Source organism: Cibotium barometz, chromosome 7, assembly GCF_041138505.1.
Source record: "Cibotium barometz isolate CiBa-2024 chromosome 7, ASM4113850v1, whole genome shotgun sequence".
NCBI classification, from domain to species: domain Eukaryota; kingdom Viridiplantae; phylum Streptophyta; class Polypodiopsida; order Cyatheales; family Cibotiaceae; genus Cibotium; species Cibotium barometz.
In genome coordinates, this window is record NC_141052.1 from 16,908,767 (window position 1) to 16,932,787 (window position 24,021).

A 24,021-nucleotide genomic window follows, 5' to 3' on the forward strand; every position below is an offset into this window, starting at 1 on the left:
AATTTATGTGTTGAATTTCTCAAGTGTTCCACAAGCTATCCTAGAGAACGATTCCGTTTTCATGATTGCACTTTCTGTCAAATGTAACATCACCCCACATATTCGTTCAGCTAAAATAGCATAATAGGCTTGGGATATTCTAGCTGGTTTGTATGCAGGTCGTAACGAGGCAAAAATCTCTTACCTGCGTAAAGAGCTAGAATCGAAGATTATGCAGAAAGATGATGACATGAATGTTTTTCTTGCTGAGATTAAAGATCTCAAAGGAACAATTGATTTCTGCAGAGGTGAGATTATTCCTTATCATTCTCTTGTGCAGACTGTTCTTGATGCTTTACCTAAGTCATATCAGACTTTTGCTTCCACGTGGAGACTTGTACTGAGGGGATAGACCTGATGTTGTCAAGTATGATACTTTAGTCAACAAGCTCTTGCAAGAAGCGCAGTCCAGAGGCAAAACAGGGCTAGGCAGCGTGCAGTTGATCAGGCATTTATTGTTGCCCAGCAAAGAAGAAGTGGTAAGGCAGCCCCTTCCACTGTTTCTTCTCCTATTAATAGGTCTGCAACTTCTTCTCCTTCCATAGGTAGCAACAATAGGTCTGAGAAGGCTCTTGATAAAGGCAAGAAAAAGATCAGGTGCAACTATTGTAAGGTAACTGATCATGTCATTAAGAATTGCCCTAAGCTAAAGGCTAAAGAGGCAAAGAAGAAAGAGTCAAATGCAGCCACAATAGCAGATGCTTCTACAAATGCAGATTCTGCAAATGTTGTGCAGGATACAGAATGGGCGTTTAGCGTGTATTGCCAGTTTGACCCATTTGTACATGATGCATGTTTGGCAGTTTCTGTTGACTTTGATGTATGGTATTTTGACAGTGGTGCTACAAAGCACATTACCTCGCATCGTGATATGTTCACTTGTCTTGAGGCTGTCCCTAATGGGAATACTGTCACATGTGCCAATAATACTTCTTACCCAGTGAAGGGCGTTGGTAAAATTATGCTTACCTACTGCAAATGGTAGCGCTTTCACACTTTCAGATGCTTTGTATGTGCCAGGGATAAAGAAGAATCTATTGTTTGTCTCTGCGCTTGCTAGACTTTGACTTGTAGTCAAATTTGTGGATGATAGATGTACTGTTCATGATTTGACTTATGGTGATACGATTATTATATCTGGCACCTTATTTCGTGGGCTGTATAGGCTCAATTCTTATGACAAGTGTGTGGAAGATTCAGCAAATGCAATTTCTGATGAAAAGGCAGTTTCAGATGCAAAACTATGGCATGCTCGTTTTGGTCATCTGAACTTTGCTAGTTTGCTGCGTTTGCAGAAATTTGATATGGTTGCTTCATTGCCCCCTCTTGAGGCACCATTGAAACATGTTTGTGAAGGCTGTATTTTAGGCAAAATACAACGTTCTGCGTTTCCAAAGGATGGTTCTGTGCGGGCCACTCACAAATTGCAACTTGTACATAGTGATGTATGTGGGCCTATGCAAACTCTGTCATTTGGTAAACACTTGTACTTTGTGACTTTCATTGATGATTACTCAAGGCATGCATGGGTATATCCACTGAAGGCAAAGTCCGAAGTGTTTTTGTGCTTCAAACAGTTTTTGCTTATGGTTGAAAATGTATCCAATTGTACTGTGGGCACCCTCCATTCTGATCGAGGGGGGGAGTACATGTCTAAAGAGTTTGATGCATTTCTGGCTAGTCTTGGGATAAAACACCAATGTACAGTGTCGTATACACCTCAGCAAAATGGTGTTGCTGAGAGAAAAAACAGGTCACAGATGGCATGATGTATGGTCAAGAGCCAAGCTTTGCCACATGCGTTTTGGCTTGAGGCTGCTGCATATATACTCAACAGGTGTCCCACTAAGGCCTTGTAGTCTATTACTCTATACGAAGCTTGGCATGGCAGGAAGCCTTCTATTGGTCACTTGCGTGTCTTTGGTTGCTTGGCCTATGCTTTAGTGCCTGTGCAACAATGTAGAAAATTGGATGATAAGGCTGTCAAATGCATTTTTGTTGGTTACAGTGCTGAGAGCAAGGGTTACAGATTGTATCATCCGCAGTCAAAGCGTATCTTGATTAGTCGAGATGTTGTTTTTGTGGAAGATGCTGTGCACCCTTTGTTATCATGTACCAAAGAGACAGGTGCGAGCTCACGAGATGTATTTGATACGTTGTTGCCTCTCTTTACAGGTGGGAATTCAAATGTAAGTCCTAATGAGGCAAATATTCAGCCTATGCAGATTTTAAACGACATCATAGATCAGCCTATTTCTGATGCAGATTTACAGGATGTAATTCATGAGGATAGGGCTGAAAATGAGCAAGCTAGAGGTATGCCTAAATGGCTGGTGCAAACCTTGCGTGATAGTAAAATTGATGCACCTGACTAGTCGTACTCGTTCAGGTTTTCAGCATGCCTCTTATGCATCAGATTGTTATGCTTTGGCTGTGTCTAGTATGTGTGAAGAGGAGGAACCTCTTTCATTTGATGAGGCACAAAAATCAGAAAATTGGTTGGCTGCAATGCAAAGTGAATATGATGCTATAATGAAGAATGGTACATGGTCTTTGTGTGATTTGCCTATTGGTAAAAAGGTCATTGGATGTAAGTGGGTTTTTAAGTTGAAATGAAAGCTAGATGGCAGTGTTGATCGCTATAAGGCTAGACTTGTCGCAAAGGGTTATGCTCAAGAACAGGGCATTGATTTTGATGAGACCTTTGCTCCCACTTGTCGTATGACTACCATTCGTAGCATTTGTGCATTGGCAGCTCATAATGGTTGGAATGTACATCAGTTGGACATAAAGACTGCGTTCTTGAATGGAGATTTGCATGAGGAGGTGTATGTATCGCAGCCTCGTGGTTTTGTTCAAAGAGGGCAGGAAAACAAAGTGTGCAGGTTGAAAAAGGCTTTGTATGGTTTAAAGCAAGGTATGAAAAGATACATGCATATTTGACTGCACATGGTTTTCAGAATAGTCCAACAGAAAGCACTTTGTATGTTAAATGTGTGGATGATGTACATCTAATCGTTGCTCTCTATGTCGATGACATGCTGCTCACAGGACCAAATGAGAGTCATATTGCTGATTTTAAGGCTGATTTGAATGCCTATTTTGAAATGTCATATTTGGGGCATTTGCATCATTATTTGGGGATACAATTTAAGCAGTGTGATGGAGGTATTGCTTTGTAGACAAAGTATATTGAGACATTGTTGCGGAGATTTGGCCTTGAAGACTGCAAGCCTGTTGCTACTCCAATGGAGACAGGTTTGAAGTTGAGTCTTCATGATGCTGGAGATCACTTTGATGTCACACTCTATCAGACAGCTGTTGGTTGCCTCATTTATGTATGCCTATATATATGTGTGTGAACACCACCATCACTCCCACCAGGGGGGATTTGTTGCCATATATATAGGCAGTGATGTGTGTGAACACACTTAGGACCGCCGGGGCACTTTTTCCCTCTTTAGGAGGTTTTTTTCCCCAGCTTGTATATACGCCCATCATTCTAGGGCTAACTTATATTTTGTACATTGACACAATCTAATACATTGTGTGTTGTGTGCATTCTTGCTTCTTCTTCTCCAAGCTTTGTGTGCTTTCCTGCAACCCTAATTCCAACATCTAATAGTCAAGAGAATTAGACTAAGCACATTATTGGGCATTCTCTAGTGCTAACATTGGCTTTACTCTATCTCTATGTATAAAAAGTATGGTCTCCATGCAATAGTCCTTTCCATGCAAGGTACATTGTTATAGCTCATAGATCCACTAATGAAAAGAATTATGTGTTGCCAACCCATGATTGTGCTTTGACCATCACCCAAACATCTCTTGTAACTTGCAACCAAAAGCTAGTGTTGACTTTGTCAAGATCTTGACAAAGTTAACAAGGGAGTGATGTAATCTAACTTTATGGGTGAGTAGTCCATTGATGTCCTCTCCACTAACTATCATAACTGCAACTAGTTTTCTTATATTTTATTTAAGTGGTGTTAAGTTAAGAAGGGAGTGATGCAACCTAATTTTATGGGTGAGCAGTCCATTGATGTCCTCCACCGACTATCATAACGGCAACCATTTTTCTTAAATTTTATTTAAGTGGCGTTTATTAGAAAGTGTGGTTATATGAGTCTTTACCTCATAATGTTAATAGTAAATACTTGTTTGTGTATATACTAGGTGTTTTATGCTTACCACATAAGTACATGTAGTGAATGAGATATACATGTACAACTAACCATGCTTCAACATACTCCTTTAAATCCATGATTTTATGAGCTATCACATCTTAATAGAAAATTTACAAATTTATGTCTAATATTCCCCCCTAATTAACTATCTTTATAAGTTATAGTCATTAACTTCCTAACAAATATCCACTTTATACATGATACATTGTGATACAATAGTGGAATCATCTCTCATGATAATAGTGACAGTGCATAGGAATCTCAAAAACATGAGAATATCATGCGAGAGAACACAACAATGAGAATACCATGTGAGAGAACATAAGTGCAATCAATTTACAACTAGAATATTTCAATACACAAAAAATATCCTCAAGATTTAACACAAAAGTGATAAAAAATGAACCAAAATTTACAGTAGACATACAAAAGATGATTTGCAAGCTTTAGGCATGTGCTTTGTGATTGTTGATGCTTAAATGGCTTCTGAATTTCTTTGGCATAAAAGGTTGCAATGCTAAAGAATAAAGGAATTTTTGGTTATACCACAATCCACAAAGAAGAAGTGTGTTGATTTGTGAAATAATGGCATTTATGGGTCCTTTTTTTAAGGATCCCAAATTACCCTATTTTAGTCTATTATACATCTCTTTTATTGTTTCATCTTGAGCATGAGTTATAGTGTTCATGTAAAAAGTGCATGTGTATTCAGAGTCTTTCTCACATGGTATTAGAGTCAAGGTTGTGGAGCTTTGTCTTGGATACACATCTTCTCTGCTAGTTACTATCCAAAAAATAATATTGGAAGGAATGGCACAAAGGATACATCCACCAATAGTTAGCACTAAAGGAATCTCAACAAAGTTTTGTCACATGCAAGAAGCCTTTTAGTATGAAAAACAGAAGGAACCGTCATTATTAAAAGAATGAGAAGATGCAATACCAATGTATCATGCACTTGTGTTTATGAAAAAGAATGAGAAGATGCAATACCAATGTATCATGCACTTGTGTTTATGAAAAAGAAAGGCATGATAATATTCTTTTGAGAAATCTGCTACAAAAGCTTTTAACTTTTATGATAAGCTTAATCATTTGTACAATAAAATTTTGGATTAGCAAAATTAGCTTTGAGACTTTAGTAGAAAGTAGTCCAAGGTTCTCTTTCTACTAGCATTATCTCTATATCTTAAAATGGATAACAACGATAACCCACAAGCACCTAAGCGGGCAGTAGGCACCTAAATGATCTTGGATAGGCTTGGAAATTGCACCAAGAACCAAATGGCCTTCTATTTAGTCCTAGTCAAGCGAAGTGGTTAATTCGGTATATTTAAACTAGTTGTAGGAGGGTGGTTGACTTGGACTGACCTTCAGTATGACCAACCTTTGACACCATATATACACTACATTAACCAACTTCAATCAATGAAAGTTCAAGTTATGGTGAATTTTGTTCTCTTATGAGTTGTGGGAGATCATTATTTATATATTCATATGTGGGGTACGATACATAGACCAGTAGTCTATATATCATTTATGCCACATGGCATGCTAACTTGGAAACTACACTACCACATTAGAAGTCATATAGAACAAAAGATACACTACCACATTAGCACTCCTATAGAACAACAGCTTGCCAAAAAAAAACTTGCATGTTACAGTCTATCATCGATGTGCGACATGGACAAAGGTACATTCCATAATAAAGGTGCCTTGGTAAAAAGTTTCAATCTTATATCCTTTAAAACCAAATTAATACGGTTTAAGCCATTGTTGCAAGATAGAAATATATGTTCCACTGCATTGGTCTTGAATACTTCATTGTCTAACCAATCAAAAGTCTCTTTTGCACTAAGAATCTAAATTTTATACATAAGGAAGGAAGCGTGAGCTTTATGATGAGAACCTTTTAAGTTCTTGCACAATATACTCAAACGACACCTTAGCCCTAGTGATGCCAATAGCATGAGACAAAGATATCTAATATAGTGTCCAAACACTTCATTGGGAATAACTAGGGGAATTTTTAATTGAGAGCTTCCATGAGATTTTAAATTTATAGTTTTTTTTTCAAGACATATTCACATTAGGTTATGGTAGAGCATATAATCGATTATTCTCTCTCTCTCTCTCTCTCTCTCTCTCTCTCTCTCTCTCTCTCTCTCTCTCTCTCTCTCTCTCTCTCTCTCTCTCTCTCTCTCTCTCTCTCCAAATCACACACCATATTGCATGTTGGCTTGCAACAAGTGTTGTGATAAAACTTTGCATGGTGGGGGCTTTCATCTATCTTTCATTATTCAAATCTCGCACCACATAAAGCCTTGGCCAACCCAACGTGCTCAAAAAGATGCCCAGGGTCCTTGAAAAGATGTTTAAGGCTCGCAACATCCCACTCCCATCAGGTGGGCATGAGTCTACATTCAGTCTAGCTTGTGCCATCACACATGAATATGGTTAAAACGATTGTAAAAATAAGTATGTTCCAATGTTAAAGAAACAAGGTTTGGGAAGCCCTTAAACCTTTTTTTTAAAGGAAAACTAACACAACACACATAAGTCAACATTATATTTCAAACTTTTTTTCAAGTGTAGAATTTTAGAATTTTGACATAAAAAATGGACTCCATGCGTTGGTTTTTGAGGGCTTCCTAGACTTTTAAAAAAATATTTTAAATCCATAAAAACTCATCGAAAGATACCATATATTGGGCCTTTTGAATCCATTTTCGATGCCAAAATTTTGAAATTCCACACTTGAAAAAAAGTTTATAATGTAATTATGACTTATGTGTGTTGAAAAAAGGTATGGGAAGCCCTCAAAAGTTTGGTGATATCAAATATTAAAGAAACAAGGTTTGGGAAGCCCTTAGACCTTCTTTTAAATAAAGGAAAACTCACACAACACACATATACACACAAGTCATCATCATATTATAAACTTTTTTTCAAGTGTAGAATTTCACATAAAAAATAGACTCAAAAGGCCCAAATATGGTAAAAACGACTCAATGACTTTTATGGATTTCAAATATTTTTTAAAAAAGTCTAGGAAGCCCTCATAAGCTTTTGAGGGCCCCTCATAAGCTTTTGAGGGCTTCTCATACTTTTTTTTTCAAGCTAGCTTTTGAGGCCTTCCCATACTTAATATTTGTGCCATTGGAGATACCCGTTATTCATTGGCGATATTCCCCTCTGTAACTTCATGATTGTGCCATTGGAGATACCCATTATTCATTGGAGACATTCCCCTTTGTAGCTTCACCATTATGCCATGAGAGATACCCATTATGTCATTGGAGACACTCCCCTCTTCTTCTCTTTCCCTCTCTCTATCTTTACCATTTTAAAATTATATGTTTAAAAAAGAAATCTTATCCTTACTAAAGTACCTCAATTGCCTTAGTTTTGTTTATGTAACCACCTCACAAGTACATATAAATTAACTTCCTAAAAGTTTTTAGCATATCATACCACCACACTTTTTTTCCCTTTGAACTCGATTTATTTACATGATCATATTATTACTTTTTTATTTTTTTATATGCTTTCACTATCCAATTTTGTTGTCTTGTATTCCTATGACTCTTTTTAGTTAATAATACATCATTTTTTTTCTAGGAAAAAGATCCTTCTATTAGTTACTGGAAAACAGCCAACGAAGGGCTAAAAACAACCACGAATGGGCTATATACAAACTCACTTCATGTACAAGGCAGGGATCAAGTAATCAAAGGAGGGGAAAAAGATGGTCTCCTCCAGCTAACAGCTCTATGAGAAGAAGGCTATCTCATACATGGGGAGGGGGGGACCAACCACATCAGTGGTCTATAATACTAAGTAAGGTCACCACCTCTATGAGTGAGAAATGGGCCAGGCTGCCAAAGCCTCAAGAAAGATTCTTGCCACTTTCGCATGCGGTTGGATCCACTTTCGCATGTGGTTGGATCCACTTTCGCATGCGGTTGGATCCACCCTGCAACTTCCCCCATTGGCTGATATCGAGCCAAAGGCTCCTAATAGACTCTGCCTACTGGCAAAGTGTGGGTTCCCTCAATGGCTTGTTGGCTGCATCGATCCCACCATATATGCTAGGCTGCAATGCTGTTGCAAATCTCCCATCTCTGGCTTGAACCATCCTGCCGAAATGCTGTAGTGGTTTGTAGGTGGGGCAGTGAGACTGGTATTGCCGAAATGCAGTGATGAGAGACCTAAAGAGCTAGCCCTCTACCATCCTCCTCATAAGCCCTGAACACCCCAACCTCTGTGCCCCAAGCGACGATGCCCCATGTGATGATCCAAGTCGAGACCCTATCCATAGTGAAGATGCGGAGGATCCACGGCCAAACCTGTTGTGCCTTCGGGTAATCACAAAGACAATGTCGCTGAAACTCTTGGGGGTTGCCACACCTCGAGCAAGCAGCTGGCCAACCTCCAATTGCCAACCAAGTGCCGATCACCAAGCTCATGTGTGCCAACAACCAAGTGCCGATCACCAAGCTCATGTGTGCCGATCACCAAGCTCATGTGTGCCAACAACCAAAGAAAGAGGGTGATCTTTCTAGGCTGAAAACTGTCCCAAAGCCTCTTCCAAAAATCTAAGAGGAAACGCTGTGAGAGGCCTTGTGGCTACCAGTGAGTTTGCTGTTGGTGACGAGGTACCATAAATCTATGGCATCTGGAGCGTGCAGCCTAACCACACTATATATACAAAGAATAGGGCATCCAGAGTCTCCTCCCAATCAGGAGGGTCATGCCAAGTCCACTCCCTGGGTCCCATTAAAGGCGCGTGAGAGGTCGGCACTCCCATATCTATAGTGGCGAGAATCTCTCCCTTGCCACCTTGGCCGGTGGTGGGTCTATGTACTACTCACGTGCCTGAAATCCAATCACCCTCACCCTCTATAGGGTTCAGCCACTTAAATCCTCTAATGGAAGCTTGGATCTCTCTAACTTGCCATGGGATCCAATAGAAAAGGTGAGCAGACTAGTGCCCTCATCCGCTCCATGGATAGCCATAATATCATGCTTGGTAAACACACCAAGCCATACTGAGGGAGTCGGGTCTGGGATAGGAGTCAGCCACTCCTACGGAATAGCTAAGTCGATGTCAATGTTAAGCCGGTCTCTACCTCGGATCTCTCTCTTGCACCTCCGGGGTAACTGCCTGTGTGTGATCGAGTCTCCAAGGGACTTGGCAGGTCCTGTGCTCAATGCTCCCCATGATACATGAGCCCGGGCCCCCAACATGTCACCTATGGGGATAATGGGGCACCAGTGAGAAGAGATTGAAAAAAATGCGTGGCAATGGCTCTCACATGGGGGGATTAGAAATAATAGCTCCATCTCTTGGCTACGTAACCTGCAAATGCCGTCTCTCCTCTTGTGGGGCCGGCTATCTTGAAGATATCCCCTTTGCCTCTGTCCAGCATAGGTCTAGAAGGAAGCTCTGGCATGGTACCTGAACTCCACCCTCCTCTCCTCTACGGATCTAATCTCCATATGCGGGCGGCGACTATCTGAATCTCAATCCATGGGCTACTCTCCTGAAGCCATTATAAAGAAGTCACACCCCTCCTCATAATCCTCTCCTACTCCTGAAATCCCTCCAATCTGTTGTGGGCTGCCTCTTGTAAGAAACTGCTAATCTCCCCCAAGCCCACATCCACTGTGCATACAACAGAGCCTGAAATAAAGTCTAGTCCCGCCTATATTTGCTATATTCTGCTGCAAATCTTAGGGTCCTGAATGGGGCTGTCTGGAATCATAGAGCTCACATGCATGTCCTACCTCGAAGGGTCCTCCAAGGACATAATAACTGAGGTGTGATATGAAAAAGTGATGCTTGCCAAGATACCAATCATGCCCCCCACGGCTATAAGCCCACTCATCAACACAAAACTTGTCTAGTCTAGAGAAGTTGGGACCGATGCTCCTCCTATTCGATTGCGAGAAGCTAAGGCTCCCAGGGCTGCTCCCAAACTCTGGAAGATACCAAGGGTCATGTCCCCTAAGTGCCAGTATCATCTCCTCCTAGGTAGAGTACTATGCTCCTGAGACTATGGCCGAGCCTCCTCCAAGTCTGTCCTCTATTCATGTTAAAATCTCCACCCATGCACCAAAAGTCTGCTTGTTGGAAAAGGACCTGCCGAACTGTGATCCAAAAGAGGACTCTACGTGCACTGACGTTCATGACATAAACATTTAGGAAGCCAACACAATCCTCACCAATCAAAATGGTAACCCACTGTGCTTGCCCCAGAACTATGACTCCTGAGTGTATCACTGCCAATAAAAGCTGCTTCACTGAGACAGACATACAAACTCCTCCTTACGTCCCTGACAAGCCGAAGGATGGAGATTAGAAAGTGTGACTCCTTCCTGGTAAAATCTTTCTACAGGGGGCGACGGGTGCGCCCCTTGGAAAGGTGATGCTCATGGAGGAAACGAATGTTTATAGGTCCCCCAACTATAGCTCTTGGAAGCTCTCCTCTAAGGACGCCTCATCTCTAACAACATTGAGGCACCCCTAAACCCTGAAAGTTCCATGAGACTATCCACATATCACTCTCTGTGGGAGGCAAAACTAGAGGAACTGCCCTCTACTCGAAGAGTCTTGGGCGAGGGTTTAGACGGGGAATAATCACAATCCATCCTGGGACGAAGGCACAGCGGGGATCCTATCCTCCATGTGATGCCACTCTATTCAAGCGCAAGAGTATGCATACTCCAAACTCCATTGATCACAATGGAGGTACCTGTATGTAAGAAGGTGGGAGAGGTATTGCTGAAATATGCATGAACATAAAAAGCAGTACCTCCAAGCTAGAGGCCACCATCTCCCCATTCTGATCTCTGTGGCTTGATCCTCCAAGCTCAATTCTAGCCAGCAGCCATAGGTGGGTGAGTACGTTGGTGATACGAAGGTCGTGAAGATGGTGGGAGAGCTCAACTGCCTATCCCTCGATGGCAAACAGTCACCGAATCTGAGTTCCACTCCGTCCCTGGGACTGCACCCAAGGAAAAAGAGAAGATTATCACGTCATTTTTTGGCGTAGAGATGCTCTATTAAATGCTCAAAACAGTTCTTTGACAAAACTCTTGTAATCTACCAGCTTGGCGTGCACAACGGCAGCGCTCAACTCTAGTGGTCAGCTGACGGCCCGAGCGCGGCCAACCATCCACCATTCTCTAGTCATTGGGTCATCCGCAGTCGAGCTTTGGTGCCTCGCTGCCTAAAAACGTGCCTCTCTCCCCACCCCCTAGTGTGGATCTGATCACGAAATGAGGGGGGAGAGAACCATGGAATGCGGTCTCTTGGACTGACGTCGAGGGTAAGCTCAGGCTAAATGTCCCATCTGCTTACAAATGAAGCATTGGTGTGGAAGGCTTGAATACTCCACTCACTGAAGGATAGGTTCGCCCCCACAAACATGGAATAGATATAGCATGAGGTACAAAATCCGACGAGGCAACACAGATGTGAAGGGATGGAATCCTGATTGCTTGCGTGAGAGCCGAGGCAGCAGTGGGGGGGATTCCATCTGTCTCCCGATGGCACCACCGATCAGATGTGAAGGGATGGAATCCTAACTGTTTGCGTGAGAGCCGAGGCAGCAGTGGGGGGGATTCCATCTGTCTCCCGATGGCACCACCGATCAGATGTGAAGGGATGGAATCCTAACTGTTTGCGTGAGAGAAGCTTCCTAAGGCCCGGGAAGCAGACTATCACACCGGGAATCCCGACGACAGACTAACAAGTGGATCAAACATAGGGTCGAAGCTATGCTACCACACCGTGCAAAGAAGGTTTGGGCCATATGTAATGCTACGGAGCTCAGCTGCATGACTCGGTCTCACATTGTTGGCGTGTTGAACTCAACTTGATAATAGCCACATCCCAGAGGATGAATGTATGTAATCTTTGTAGGCCCACCGATGAGGCTGGCCTGTAAAAGATCCTTGAGCTATCCGCGTGTTGGGCGGCTACCGACAATCTTGCATACCAGAGTGGATGCCTCCAATGATGCAACATTCGTAAGCAAGAAGCTGGAGATCCGCTTACGAAAAGGATAAGCAAATAACGGCGGCCTCGGTTGGGGATGACGGAGCGACTGCCATGGAGTCCTCCTGAGGGTGAAGATTGGAATGAAGCTAAGACTTGCCGAAGGAGAAGAAAGAAATCCCAGAGCTAACAGAACTGCGTGCAGCAGGCAATAAAGGGCATGAGGGGACGGAGAAGAGGCTACAAGGGGAAGGAAGGTGAGACGCGGCCGCGAGCGGAAGACGGGAGAGCAATAGAATGGCAAAAGGGAGGGGGGGTGTGGCAAAAGGGAGAGGGGGAGGGGCGGGTTGAGCAGAAAACAAGAGGGATGGGGCTAGGGCGGGGGTTGCGGGGGGGACGGAGGGCACAGGTGGAGGGATGGGGGGAGGGGGGGGAGAAACTGAGGTGGAGAGGCGGGAGGGGGGCGGGTAGAAGGGGGAGGGGGGGGTGGGCGCAGGCAGAGAAGACGAGGGGGAGCCAGGGGGACGCGTGAAGGCGGGGCAGAGAGGCGGAGAGAGAAAACTGGGGGGGCAAGAGCAGCGACGCGGAGAAGGCGGAGGGAAGCGTGAAGTGTAGGGACGTACACAGGGGATCATGCTATTCCATAATACAGCATTTTGTTAATTATATAATTATTTTATTGGGATAAAAACTACTTATGCATTAAACAATAGATCAAATAGGGGGGGTCTTCTTTTTCCCCAAAGGTAACCTTCTTTGTACAATGTAAGAGAATATGTAAGATACTAGAATACTAAGATACTAGAATACAAAAGAAAAGTAAGAACAATAAAATCATATTTGTCTTGTGAATAGGGTTTTAGATTATTAAAAGAAACAGTCTCTCCAATTGTAAGATAAGAGAATACACAAGAAAAGGAAGAACAATAAAATCATATTTATCTTGTGAATAGGGTTTTTCCAAAATAAGATTATGAAAAGAAATAGTCTCCCCATATCACTCCATGAGAGTGATTAGGCTAGTAGTATATGTAATAGGTAGAGATACAAATTTGCTTTAAACAAGTAACGGAAGGGGGGAGGGGGGTCCTTCTTTTTCCCCAAAGGTAAGCTTCTTTGTACAATGCAAGAGAATATGTAAGATAAGATATACACAAGAAAAGTAAGAACAATAAAATCATATTTGTCTTGTGAATAGGGTTTTTCCAAAATAAGATTATTAAAAGAAATACTCTCCCCAATTGTTTAGAAGGACACTTGTCAAGAGATGACAAAACACCTCTCGTAGAGGCTCATCCAAATATGCAATACCAAATGGGTTCTCCAGGATATCCACATTTGGCTCATAAGAAAAAACTGCAAGGAAGAGGAATCCTGCAAGGATCTCCAAAGCTTGTTTCAACAATGCAAGGGAATATGTAAGATAAGAGAATACATAAGAAAAGCAAGAATAATAAAGTCTTGTGAATAGGGTTTTTCCAAAAGAATATAATCAAAAGAAATAGTCTTCCCAATTGTTTAGAAAGTTACTTGTTAAGAGATGACAAAACATCCCTCAAGTTACCTGTTAAGAGATGACAAAACACCCCTCATTGAGGCTAATCCAAATATGCAATACCGAATTGGTTCTTCAGGATATCTACATCTGGCTCATAAGAAAAACGTGCAAGGATCTCCAAAGCTTACTAAGCCAAGATATAGAGTACAACTCTCCTAATAACATATGATAAATATCAGCACTAGAAGGCTGCAAACGGTATACCATTTGACCAATTGTAATCCTTGATAGGATTTGAGTCAATTCATTCTTACATGTGGGGACCTCATTAGATCCCATTTTGCTCTCTCTCTCTCTCTCTCTCTCTCTCTCTCTCTCTCTCTCTCTCTCTCTCCAGGAGGTCTACAGCAGCATCTACATGCACTCAATGATTTCTGCACACAGAGGGGTCTTACTGTGAACCTTGGGAAAACCAAGGTTACGGTCTTTCATACATCGAGACGACAGGGCAGGAGTCAGCTGACATTCACTCTCGCAGGACGCCAGGTGGAGGTGGTGACATCATACGTGTACCTAGGGGTTACCTTCTCTGCAGAAGCAGCAGCCACACGCTTCACCATGGGTTCAGCAGCCAGAGCTAGATTGACACGGGGATATGCAGCATTGGCTATGCTAGAGAGACAGTGCCACCACGCGCATTTTCAGGATCCCCGGACGAAGGGGTGGCTATTTGACACATTAGTCACACCGGCACTGATGTATGGAGCAGCGGTATGGGCGCCAGGACTTGCTACCCATTGGTGCACACGGATAGAGAGACCACAAGCCCTCATGATGGCACGCATGATACGCAGCAAACTGTCAGTACCTCATGACATTATCCGAGCAGAGTTTGCTGCGCCCCCTATGATGGTAGAGGCCATATTCCAGACTATATGCCTGCTAGACAGATTCAGAGAGATGCCACAGGACAGATTGTCATACAGAGCTTTTGAGGCATCTAGACAGCTAGCTGAGGCAGGAGATAGAGGATCATGGTATGCAGAGGTCACACATTGGTTCTCACAGCATGGCCTAGACATGGATCATCTACCACCATATGACAGGGATGCACCACATATTCGTCTCTCTCATAGTGAGAGGAACAGAGTATTGAGACACGACCTATGGCAGCTCAGAGACATGGATATCGCCTACACAGCCTCTTCCACCAAAGATGCTATACTACAGAGAGTATCACTGATGATGGATTTATAGAGAGGCCTAGATACATGGAGGGCTTTTTACCACACGGCTCTCGAGTGGCTATTGGTGGTCAGCTTAGAGTTTCATCACATCGATTGGAGATCGAGACTAGCAGAGCAGCATGGATCCCCCGAGAGGAGAGGGTATGCAGATTGTGCAGAGAGGAGGTGGAGAGTGAGGAGCATTATGTATGCAGATGCAGAGCATATACAGCCATCAGAGAGAGATATCCCATTTTGTTCAGAGAGCCACATTCCCTACGCTAGATCTTTGAGGCAGCAGACCCAGGGAGATTCATTCTAGACATACAACGTCACAGAGAGACATCATTACAGGCTCAGACAGCTCCAGAGGGGGAACGACAGACACAGATTACTACATTTTTTTAGAGATCCATCCCACTCCCAGCCCCTACACGGTAGGGAATTACTCTCCAGAGAGCAGAGACACTCAGAGCCTGTAGGAGACAGAGGACACCTCGCTTTCGGACACCACGCCTATACCAGAGAGAGATGACAGAGATCAGAGCTCAGTTTCACAGAGAGGATGCAGAGCGACTGGCTCGCTTCAGAGCAGACCTAGGCATGTTCTTCAGGGAGCTGTGGACACCCCCTTCATTGATGTATACCATTTTATACCCCCAGTATGATACAGGATGGAGCTAGCTAGGTTGCATATCATGATTGTATACTCCATGCGTATAGCTTTGCATTCTCCTAGTAGTAGAGCTCCATCCCTCAGCTTTTTAGTTCAGTACTTCTTCATTTTGTTGGGATGACAGAGGATACTCCATACAGGTACACCGATTTGTCTCATATTCCGAGTTCGGTCTTTTGGAAGACGTTAATAAAATCTTTCTTTCTTTCTCTCTCTCAACCTTTCTTATGGTTTTCTTCCATTATGGATTCACACATTGCAGGAATACATAGTCTGCTTTTTTTTTTTTTGTAGAGATTCACCATATGACTCTTCACTTGTGGATTTGAGTAGATAGGTGTGGATGACTCACATTTATCACTAGATGTGGATGAAATCCGCACGTAACATACAACATTGTAAAGATTATGCATACTAGGTTTAGGGAGTCGATGAATTTGCTTTTTCTCCTTTGGTCTGACTAGTAGCCATCATATATAGGACATGGATGCATCCATGTAACGATGTTATCAAGGCTCATCACACGAGAAAACTCGCCTAGTGACTAGATGTCTCAAGATGGAGACTTGGTATTAATCACCCACCATAGAGTTCATGTAAAGTAGAAAGAGTTAGAGGCTCGGAGTCACATGACAATGTTTTCACCTAGGTTTCTTGCCCCACTCGTCAACAACGGGGACAAGAAGAACTCATCTGTATTCGTTTTCCTCATCATTGACCTAAATAGTTGAACTCATATGTGCATCATCAACATAAGAGGTCGAAATAAATTCTATTGTGTACATAAAAACTCTAATAAGAAAACCTCCTTTCTCCACTGACAATCAAAGCCTTGCCTGTGTAAGCTACTTTATTAACGAAGTGCCGTTACACACTCCACATGTAGGCCGCCCACAAACAATTTCTTTTGCCCAAGTGTACACCCTAAAGATGGACCAAAAAATAAATGAAAGGAGGTGACAAATAATATCTTGTGCTGCCCAGAAAAGACCAGCAGAAAACGATAGGAGAAGAATGACTTGTATCTGGCGTTTTCGGCGCTGCGCTACCGCTCTCTCCCCGCCATGGCCTCTCCCCTTCCCTCGCGCAGATGTTTCCAGAATGCGCCCGGGAAGGGATAAATTTAGGTTCCCGTAGTCGTAGCTTGCTACCAGAAGAACCTGCGAAAATGGCCATGGCGATGGGCGAAGACGATGAGTTCGGTGATCTCTACGCAGACGTGGCTATGCCTGGCGTCGATGTCCATACCGGATTCGGCTCTGTGTGTCGGTTTTATGAGGACGAATCAGACGCTTCAGCATGCGACCCTAGTCCAGCCAGGAAGGCACTCCTAGACTCTTACGAGGAGCTGCAGCCAGGAGCCCTGATCGCAGAGGGTTATGTAGATTCTAACGAGGAGCGCGGCCAGCAATCAGGTGCACAGTCTCAAAGTAAATTTAAAGCTTTTGTTTCACCTGTGGATGTCAATGGCAGAATTGATGGGAGAGAGTTGGAAGAAGAGGAAGCTTTCGGTTCTCTTGATGGTAGAGAGCATCACATGCGGAAAGAGGCAGAAGCTCCGTTTATCCACTCTACTAAAAGCTTGGCAGGAAGTCCAGGTTCTGAAGATATTGCCTTCCATGGAATCTCTACAGCCCCCAATAAGGCTCAATATGTTTTAAAGCAGGAGCCCCTAGAAGAAAAAGATGGTATTAGGCAAGGCCTTACAGCAGGTTTACAAGCAGAAGATGTGGACACGGACAGCGAAGATGATTTGCGTATTGTACTCAATCCTCTACACCAGAGCTTACAAAGAGCAGTCAGTGGAGGCATGGGCGAAGATAGCGAAGATGGAGAGGATTTAATCATACTGGCAGGCAACGAAGCAGCTGATGATCAGGATTGGCGGGAGGGGACATTTACGCCAGTTGAAGATAAAGCTCAAGCTCTTACTGTGGGAGGAGAGAAGCATGGAACACTTGGAGGTGAAAAGGGACAGAGTGGGAAGGGTGCTGGGGTGCATCAAGGAGCTCCAGGCATTGGCTATGGGGGTCATGCATATCACCACCATTATCGAGTATATATTTTTCTCCATCTAGTGAGAGGAAACTTTCACCTGCTGTATACTTGTAATGAAAAGAGAAGTGTAGGGTTTGTTGAATTTGAGTGTACTGTTTTTTGAGGCCTTTTATGCCTGCACTGCTTTCATTTTTGAAATCTTGTGTTAGAGATTCCAGGTTACGAAGATTCACAAACCCCCAAGCTGTTTTTTACTTGCATAATGTACATCCACAGTTTGGGCTTAATTGGTGCCTTTGTTGGCACGATCACAGGATCACCACGCAGTACAAGCAAGTGTTTGCTTGGGTAATAGAAAGGTGTTTGCTTGGGTAATAGAAAGGTGTCTTCATCCTTGTTATCTATGATGTTTTCTCCTGGCTCGTATCAATTCCCCCCCTTATCTTTTCTTGCAAACCATTCGGGATTGAGGTCCACAAAACGGGTGTTTACACACATTACACTTCCGTTACTGGTGTTTCCTTCTCCGTTTTTTGACTCAGGGGCCACATGGTTTTCTGTAGGATTCTTGGTGCATTGCATGAGGATGATGGCGGTGATAAGTAGATGGGAATAACTATTTCTCCAAATTAGGAAATGATTGTCATTGATTACATTTTCTATTTATCTACGTATCTTCACCTTTTTCTCTCCATGTACTCTTAGGCCAGGGTCAACAGGGTTTACCTGATTGATGTACCCACTAAGTTGGCGCTCCCTTAGTGGTGCAAAAGTTCACCAGATGGGTTTGCAAGTTCTCAAGCAAGTGGACCCATTGACACATTGAGCCCACCAAAATGGCTTTGTCAAACTGTAGAGCGTATTTGTGTTTTGGTCACCCATTTAGTGGACATCTGACAAGTTAATGCAAGCTTTGTGTCCAGCCTTCAATGTTTAGGTTGCTTTTGGGCTGAAAAACTGCGCTTAAGAGCCATCAGGCCAGAGGTCCGAGTTCAAATCCCTGAAATCGGGTTTATACCTGTCTATCAAATCCACATGTATCAAGGAACTAGCTCAATTGAAGCTGTTGTTCCTCTAGCATATTATCGTGGAAGCAAGACATAAAAAATAGAACCTTCTTAGGGTCTTGAAGAACATAAACCATACTTCAATCCTCCAACTCCTCATGGAATTGGAAACTTGAAATCACCGAGACAAGTATTTGCTAGCTGCAACATAATACCCATCCTTTTTAAGATCTGGTAAATCCTCGTACATAGGGGATATCATACCTCCCTCTCACAGACTCCTAACTATTAGGCACCACAGTTGTGTCCCCTTCAAGCTATCAAAGTCTCAAGGAATCAGGGTTTTAACCTAACTTATACCAAACACTATCTAGCTATTGTCAAAACTATATGCTTGATAGTATCATAGGCAAACACGATGGTAGGGATGTACCTCTCCCAATAAAACGATCTCCTAGAGCCGTATGCACAAAGCATAACCTTCACAACTTGATTCCACCCTCTCCATGTGCCCATTAGACTAAGGATGATTAGAAGAACCACAAGTCTGTTGAATCTTCGGATGACCTGTTGGAGGAGCATCACGATGATCATAAGATATCTTTTCCCTAATCTTAGCACAATCCGACATAGATTGTATCATCATGAAACAACAGCTGGTTTTGAAAAAAGATACTAATTACCTTCCACCCTAAAATGTCATCTCCAGCCCATTTTACTCCATTTTATGCCTCTAGATATTTATCTGATGTAATTAGGTATTTTCCCCATATTTTTCAGCTATTTTATAGCTTAGTTTTAGGATTTTCTAGGCATTTTATCATTTGTCCAAACTAGTAGCTTTTTTGCTACAGCCCACTGGCTCTACAGATATGTATATAAGCATGGACATGTTAGCATTATTCATCTCCTGGTAGTGTGCCCAAGTTGTGTATCAGGGGTGCCTAGATTTATCCCGGGCAGCACCTTATTTTTTCCTCATGTTTAGGCCCTTGGTTGTAGGGTTGGCCACCCATTATCACATGTTTATTTTTGTCCAGTCGTGAGACTTTTTTCTAGAGCAAGTCGGCTAGCTTATCTTGGGGCTATATAAGGCTTGCCTCCTTCTCATTTGTACTCACTCTGACAGGGGCTTCTAGGCCCGGGTCCTCCCTTAGGGGAGTAGTTCATCATGCCCACACATACGGGGACCACCCCTTGCACAGGGCTGATTGTAGGCCCGGGTCCTCCCTTAGGGGAGTAGTTCATCATGCCCACACATACGGGGACCACCCCTTGCACAGGGCTGATTGTATCATTGCTTCTTCATCATTATGCAGATTTGTTTTTTTTCTCTCTGTGCCTATGTCTCACGCTTTCTGCTGCGTACTTTTGACAGGACATTGTTCATTCATAATTCATTCAATACATTTCAGATCTTGGTTGTCTACTCTCTCTTTTGTGATCTCTACTTGCTTCCGCTTCATATTCACATATTCTCACATGGAATCAAAGATCTCGTGGTTCCACAGTTCAGCAAGGAGAGTTTTTAGCTTACGTTTTTTCTCCTCTGCTCCTTGGTGGCTGTGTTTTGGAGATCTACTTCAAGCACAAATCAATGTTTTTTCTGGCACTGATTTGGGGCTGTTTTTTTGCCTCTTGCACAGCACTTCATTGCTGCCTTTTTTCTCTTACAGCAGCACCTTGCTGGGTTTTCCTCTATATCAACCTTTTTTTGTGTTTTTTTTTTCCAGCCCTCTCTTCTTGCTGTGCTTTGTACTCTTTGCCTACCCCGGACTAATGGTAGCACTGTGCACTTGCTCCATTAGCCTCTCCCTCCCTTACTTCATCGCGCATCGGGTTGGCTTCCGTCTTCACGTGTGTGCTTGGTCTCGGGTAGGAGTACAGTTCTGCATCTTTCTTTCACCTCACCTAGCGTCTAGGGAGGAGTGGGCAACCCCCGCGTACCTATTTGCAGCCTTTCCGCTGTAAGTTTCAAGAGGAGGATTCCATGGCTTCTACACCGACTTCATCCATTCCTCAACTTTTCAAGGAATCCATCTTAGATGGAACCAATTATCTTGATTGGACACTAGAGATGAAGACTCTCCTTCGGTATCATCGGCTATGGGGTATTGTTTCTGGTACTGATGCCTCTCCTGATACTACTTCTCCTTATGTTGAGATTGATGCTTGGGTTGACAAAGATGTAAGGGCTCATGCCCTTATCATCTCCAACATAAAACCCTCTATTGCTCATCAATTTGATGATAATGATGAGGAAACTGTAGAAGAATTGTCCGATACCATCCAGAGGAGGTATCACCGTGAGAACTCTGCCCAGAAGGCAGCCTTTGAGAATCAACTCTCCAACGTGAAGATTGCCAATACTGCTATGCCATGGAGGATCAACGCCTTACCCCGGTCTCACTACGGTTCCTTGCTCTTCCTCGGTCCTATTGGAAGCTTTTAGCTTCCATAGGGGCATCCTTTGGCCAGGTTCTAGAGGTACCAGTCCTTCCGAGCTCTCCCGCCTAAGCTTCTGATTGTCGCAAGAAGAAGAGAGAAGGTGGTTCTACGAAGAACCCCCCCCCAATCAAACCTCTTCATCCACCAACCAAACTAAAAAATTCTCTTCCACCAAGGAGACTGTCTTCATCGCTATTGATGAGCTTCCCTCTGACTCTCCTGTTCCTTCCACCTCACCTCTTATGGATTGAGTGGTTGATAATGGGTGTACTACTCACATGACTCCTGACAAGACCATTCTTCATGACATTCATCCCAGCTCTTCGACGGTGTTTATTGGTGATGCTTCCAACTTGGAGGCCTCTTCAGTTGGTAATGTGCGATTTAACTTTTCCCCGGGCCAGCCTTCTACCATTCGAGATGTGCTTCATGTTCCCAAGCTCTCTAGCAATCTCCTCTTAGTTTTTCGGATTGTGGAGAAAGAATGTGATGTCTACTTTGACAGTTCCGTCCTTGAGATCATCGACACTAGCACCTTGGAGATTGTGGCCACAGGTATCTTGGAAGGTGGTCTTTGTCGGTTGAAGGACTTTGATGGCTCTTTGAATGAGTTCCAATCTCATGTCTTTATCGGTTGAAGGACTTTGATCCTTGGTGATTTCTTGCGATGTTCACTTTGTTGAGCCCTCATATGATTCTCGCTCTCATCCCGAGCTTACCATCGAGGTCCTTCCTCCTTCCTCAGCCACCCCAACTCCACCACCAACTTGTCCACCATCAACTTCTTTATCCCCTGCCTCTCCACCCCCACTTCCTCCTACCCCGGCTTCTCCTTCTCCTGTTGCTTCTGTGCAACGGAGGATTGCCCCTAAGATTCCACGATGACTAGAAACCACTATTCGTGATTCTCATCTCTCTGATATGGAACTTCATCAGCTTGTTGATTCTTTAGCACAATCTTTGACACGAGCACGGAGATTATAGCAGCTTCATCATTCTTGTAACCTCGCCGTAATGAGTACAATGATATAGTCATATGAGCCTACCACAACTAAAGAGGCTCTTGCTCTTCTTGAGTGGCGGGCAGCCATAGAGGCCGAGATTGATTCCATTGAGAGGAATTTTACATGGGAGCTTATGGACCGGCCTCTGCATTGACAAGTTATTGGGGTCAAGTGGGTCTTCAAGACCAAGTTTCATACTGATGGATCTTTGAACAAACACAAAGCGAGATTGGTTGTGAAGGGATACTCTCAGATTGAGGGTGTGGATTATGAGGAAACTTTTGCTCCTATTGCCAGATACACCACCATCTGGACAGTTCTTGCTCTTTCTACTCATGAGCATTGGCCAGTTTACCAAATGGATGTAAGTTTGCCTTTCTTAATGGTGACTTACATGAGGAGGTGTATGTTGAACAACCTCAAGGTTTTCACGTTTTCGGACATGAGGGTAAGGTGTACAGATTGCACAAAGCCCTTTTTAGTTTGAAACAAGCACCTAAGGCGTGGTGTGATAAGACTGATGCATTCTTTCTTTCCCTTGGATTATAGAGATGCTTTGTAGACATCTTTGCTCAAGATGTTTGATTGTCTTATATGTTGATGATTTATTGATCACTGGCTCACATTTTGCCAAGATTGAACAGCTCCTAGCTCTCACCTTTGAGATGACTGATTTAGGACTTCTCCACTACTTTCCTGGGATGGAGGTCTATCAGTCTTTTGATGGAGTGTTTCTTAGCCAGTACAGATATTTGGAGCAGCTCGTGGAGACATTTGGGATGACCGAGTGCCATCCAATTTCTTGTCCGATGGATTCTAACTCGAAGCTCTCCTGTGATGATCCCTCTGAGGATACTGCTCAGTATTCCGCTTTCTACTCCTCTTTGATTGCTAGTGGTAGGCTCAGCACCATTACCTGGGAGGAGCTTGTGCCCATGGTCTTGGACTAGGAGGAACGATTCACGAACCCTCCTCACAGCGGAGGTTCAGAGGCCTTAACTGGCCAATGGCCGAAAGGCCGGAATAACAACAAGGGCAAAGGGAAGGCTTCACTGGAGAAGTCTTCTGAGAAGAAGCTTGACACAGAACGAGAGAAACTGAAGGTCGAGAGGTCCTGGAATGATTGTGGCGAGAAAGGCCACTATTGGAGGAAGTGTCCTAAGCGGGCTAGGAAGAGTGCTGATTCTTCAGCCTCAGCTACACAGACTCTTGCATTTGTGCACTTAGAGATGATGGACTTTGATGCTTCATCGTCTTCGAGCGAGGAGGCAGTTGGCTTCACCGCAAAGGATACCCGGGAATGGATTCTTGACAGTGGTGCTTCCAGGCACATGACTCCGTCCCGTGACTTCTTTTTGGATTTGAAACGGCAGTCAGGTCGCATTTTCATTGGTGACAACTCCACCATTCCGATACACAGTGAGGGCCGGATGGAGATTATTCTCGACGGCAAGGGGGGCAAGCATGCCTCCCGTGTTCTTTACGTCCCTGCTCTTGGTTTTCATCTTCTGTCAGTGCATGAAGTATGCAAGACTGGCTTTCGGGTTGGAATTTGAGGAGCATTAAGTTGCTCTACGGGACCGTGAGACTGGCCAGGTTGTTTGGGAAGGCGGTGTGGAGAATGGTATCTACAAGCTCTCTACACTCTCCTCGTTGACAGGTTCTCAGATCGGAGACTTGTGGCACTTTCGTTTTGGCTACTTAAATGTGGATGCACTGCGGCAAGCTTTCCGGGACCAGATGGTGGTTGGCTTGCCAGATGTTGGCAGCAGGCAAGGACGTTGCAGTTCTTGCATACGTGGTAAGCAGCATAGGGAATCCTTTCCGAAGCAGGCTTCCAAGCGGGCTTCAAAACCATTGGAGTTGATTCACACTGACTTGTGTGGACCTCAACAGACACCATCATTGGGAGGATCTCTCTATTTCATGC

General features: G+C 43.7%; 1 protein-coding gene across 2 annotated transcripts in view; it reads left to right on the plus strand.

Moving 5' to 3' along the window:
• The first annotated feature begins 16,586 nt into the window (after positions 1–16,586).
• LOC147636753 (uncharacterized) overlaps positions 16,587–24,021 on the plus strand; it is a 31,194-nt gene continuing 23,759 nt past the window's right edge. The window contains exon 1 of one of the 2 annotated variants that reach the window (XM_086800273.1): positions 16,587–17,690. In XM_086800273.1, the coding sequence (XP_086656399.1) occupies positions 16,725–17,690 (966 nt within the window). In that variant the 5' untranslated portion in view covers positions 16,587–16,724. The remainder of the gene's footprint in view (positions 17,691–24,021) is intronic. The other variant, XM_086800274.1, reaches the window with a different exon arrangement.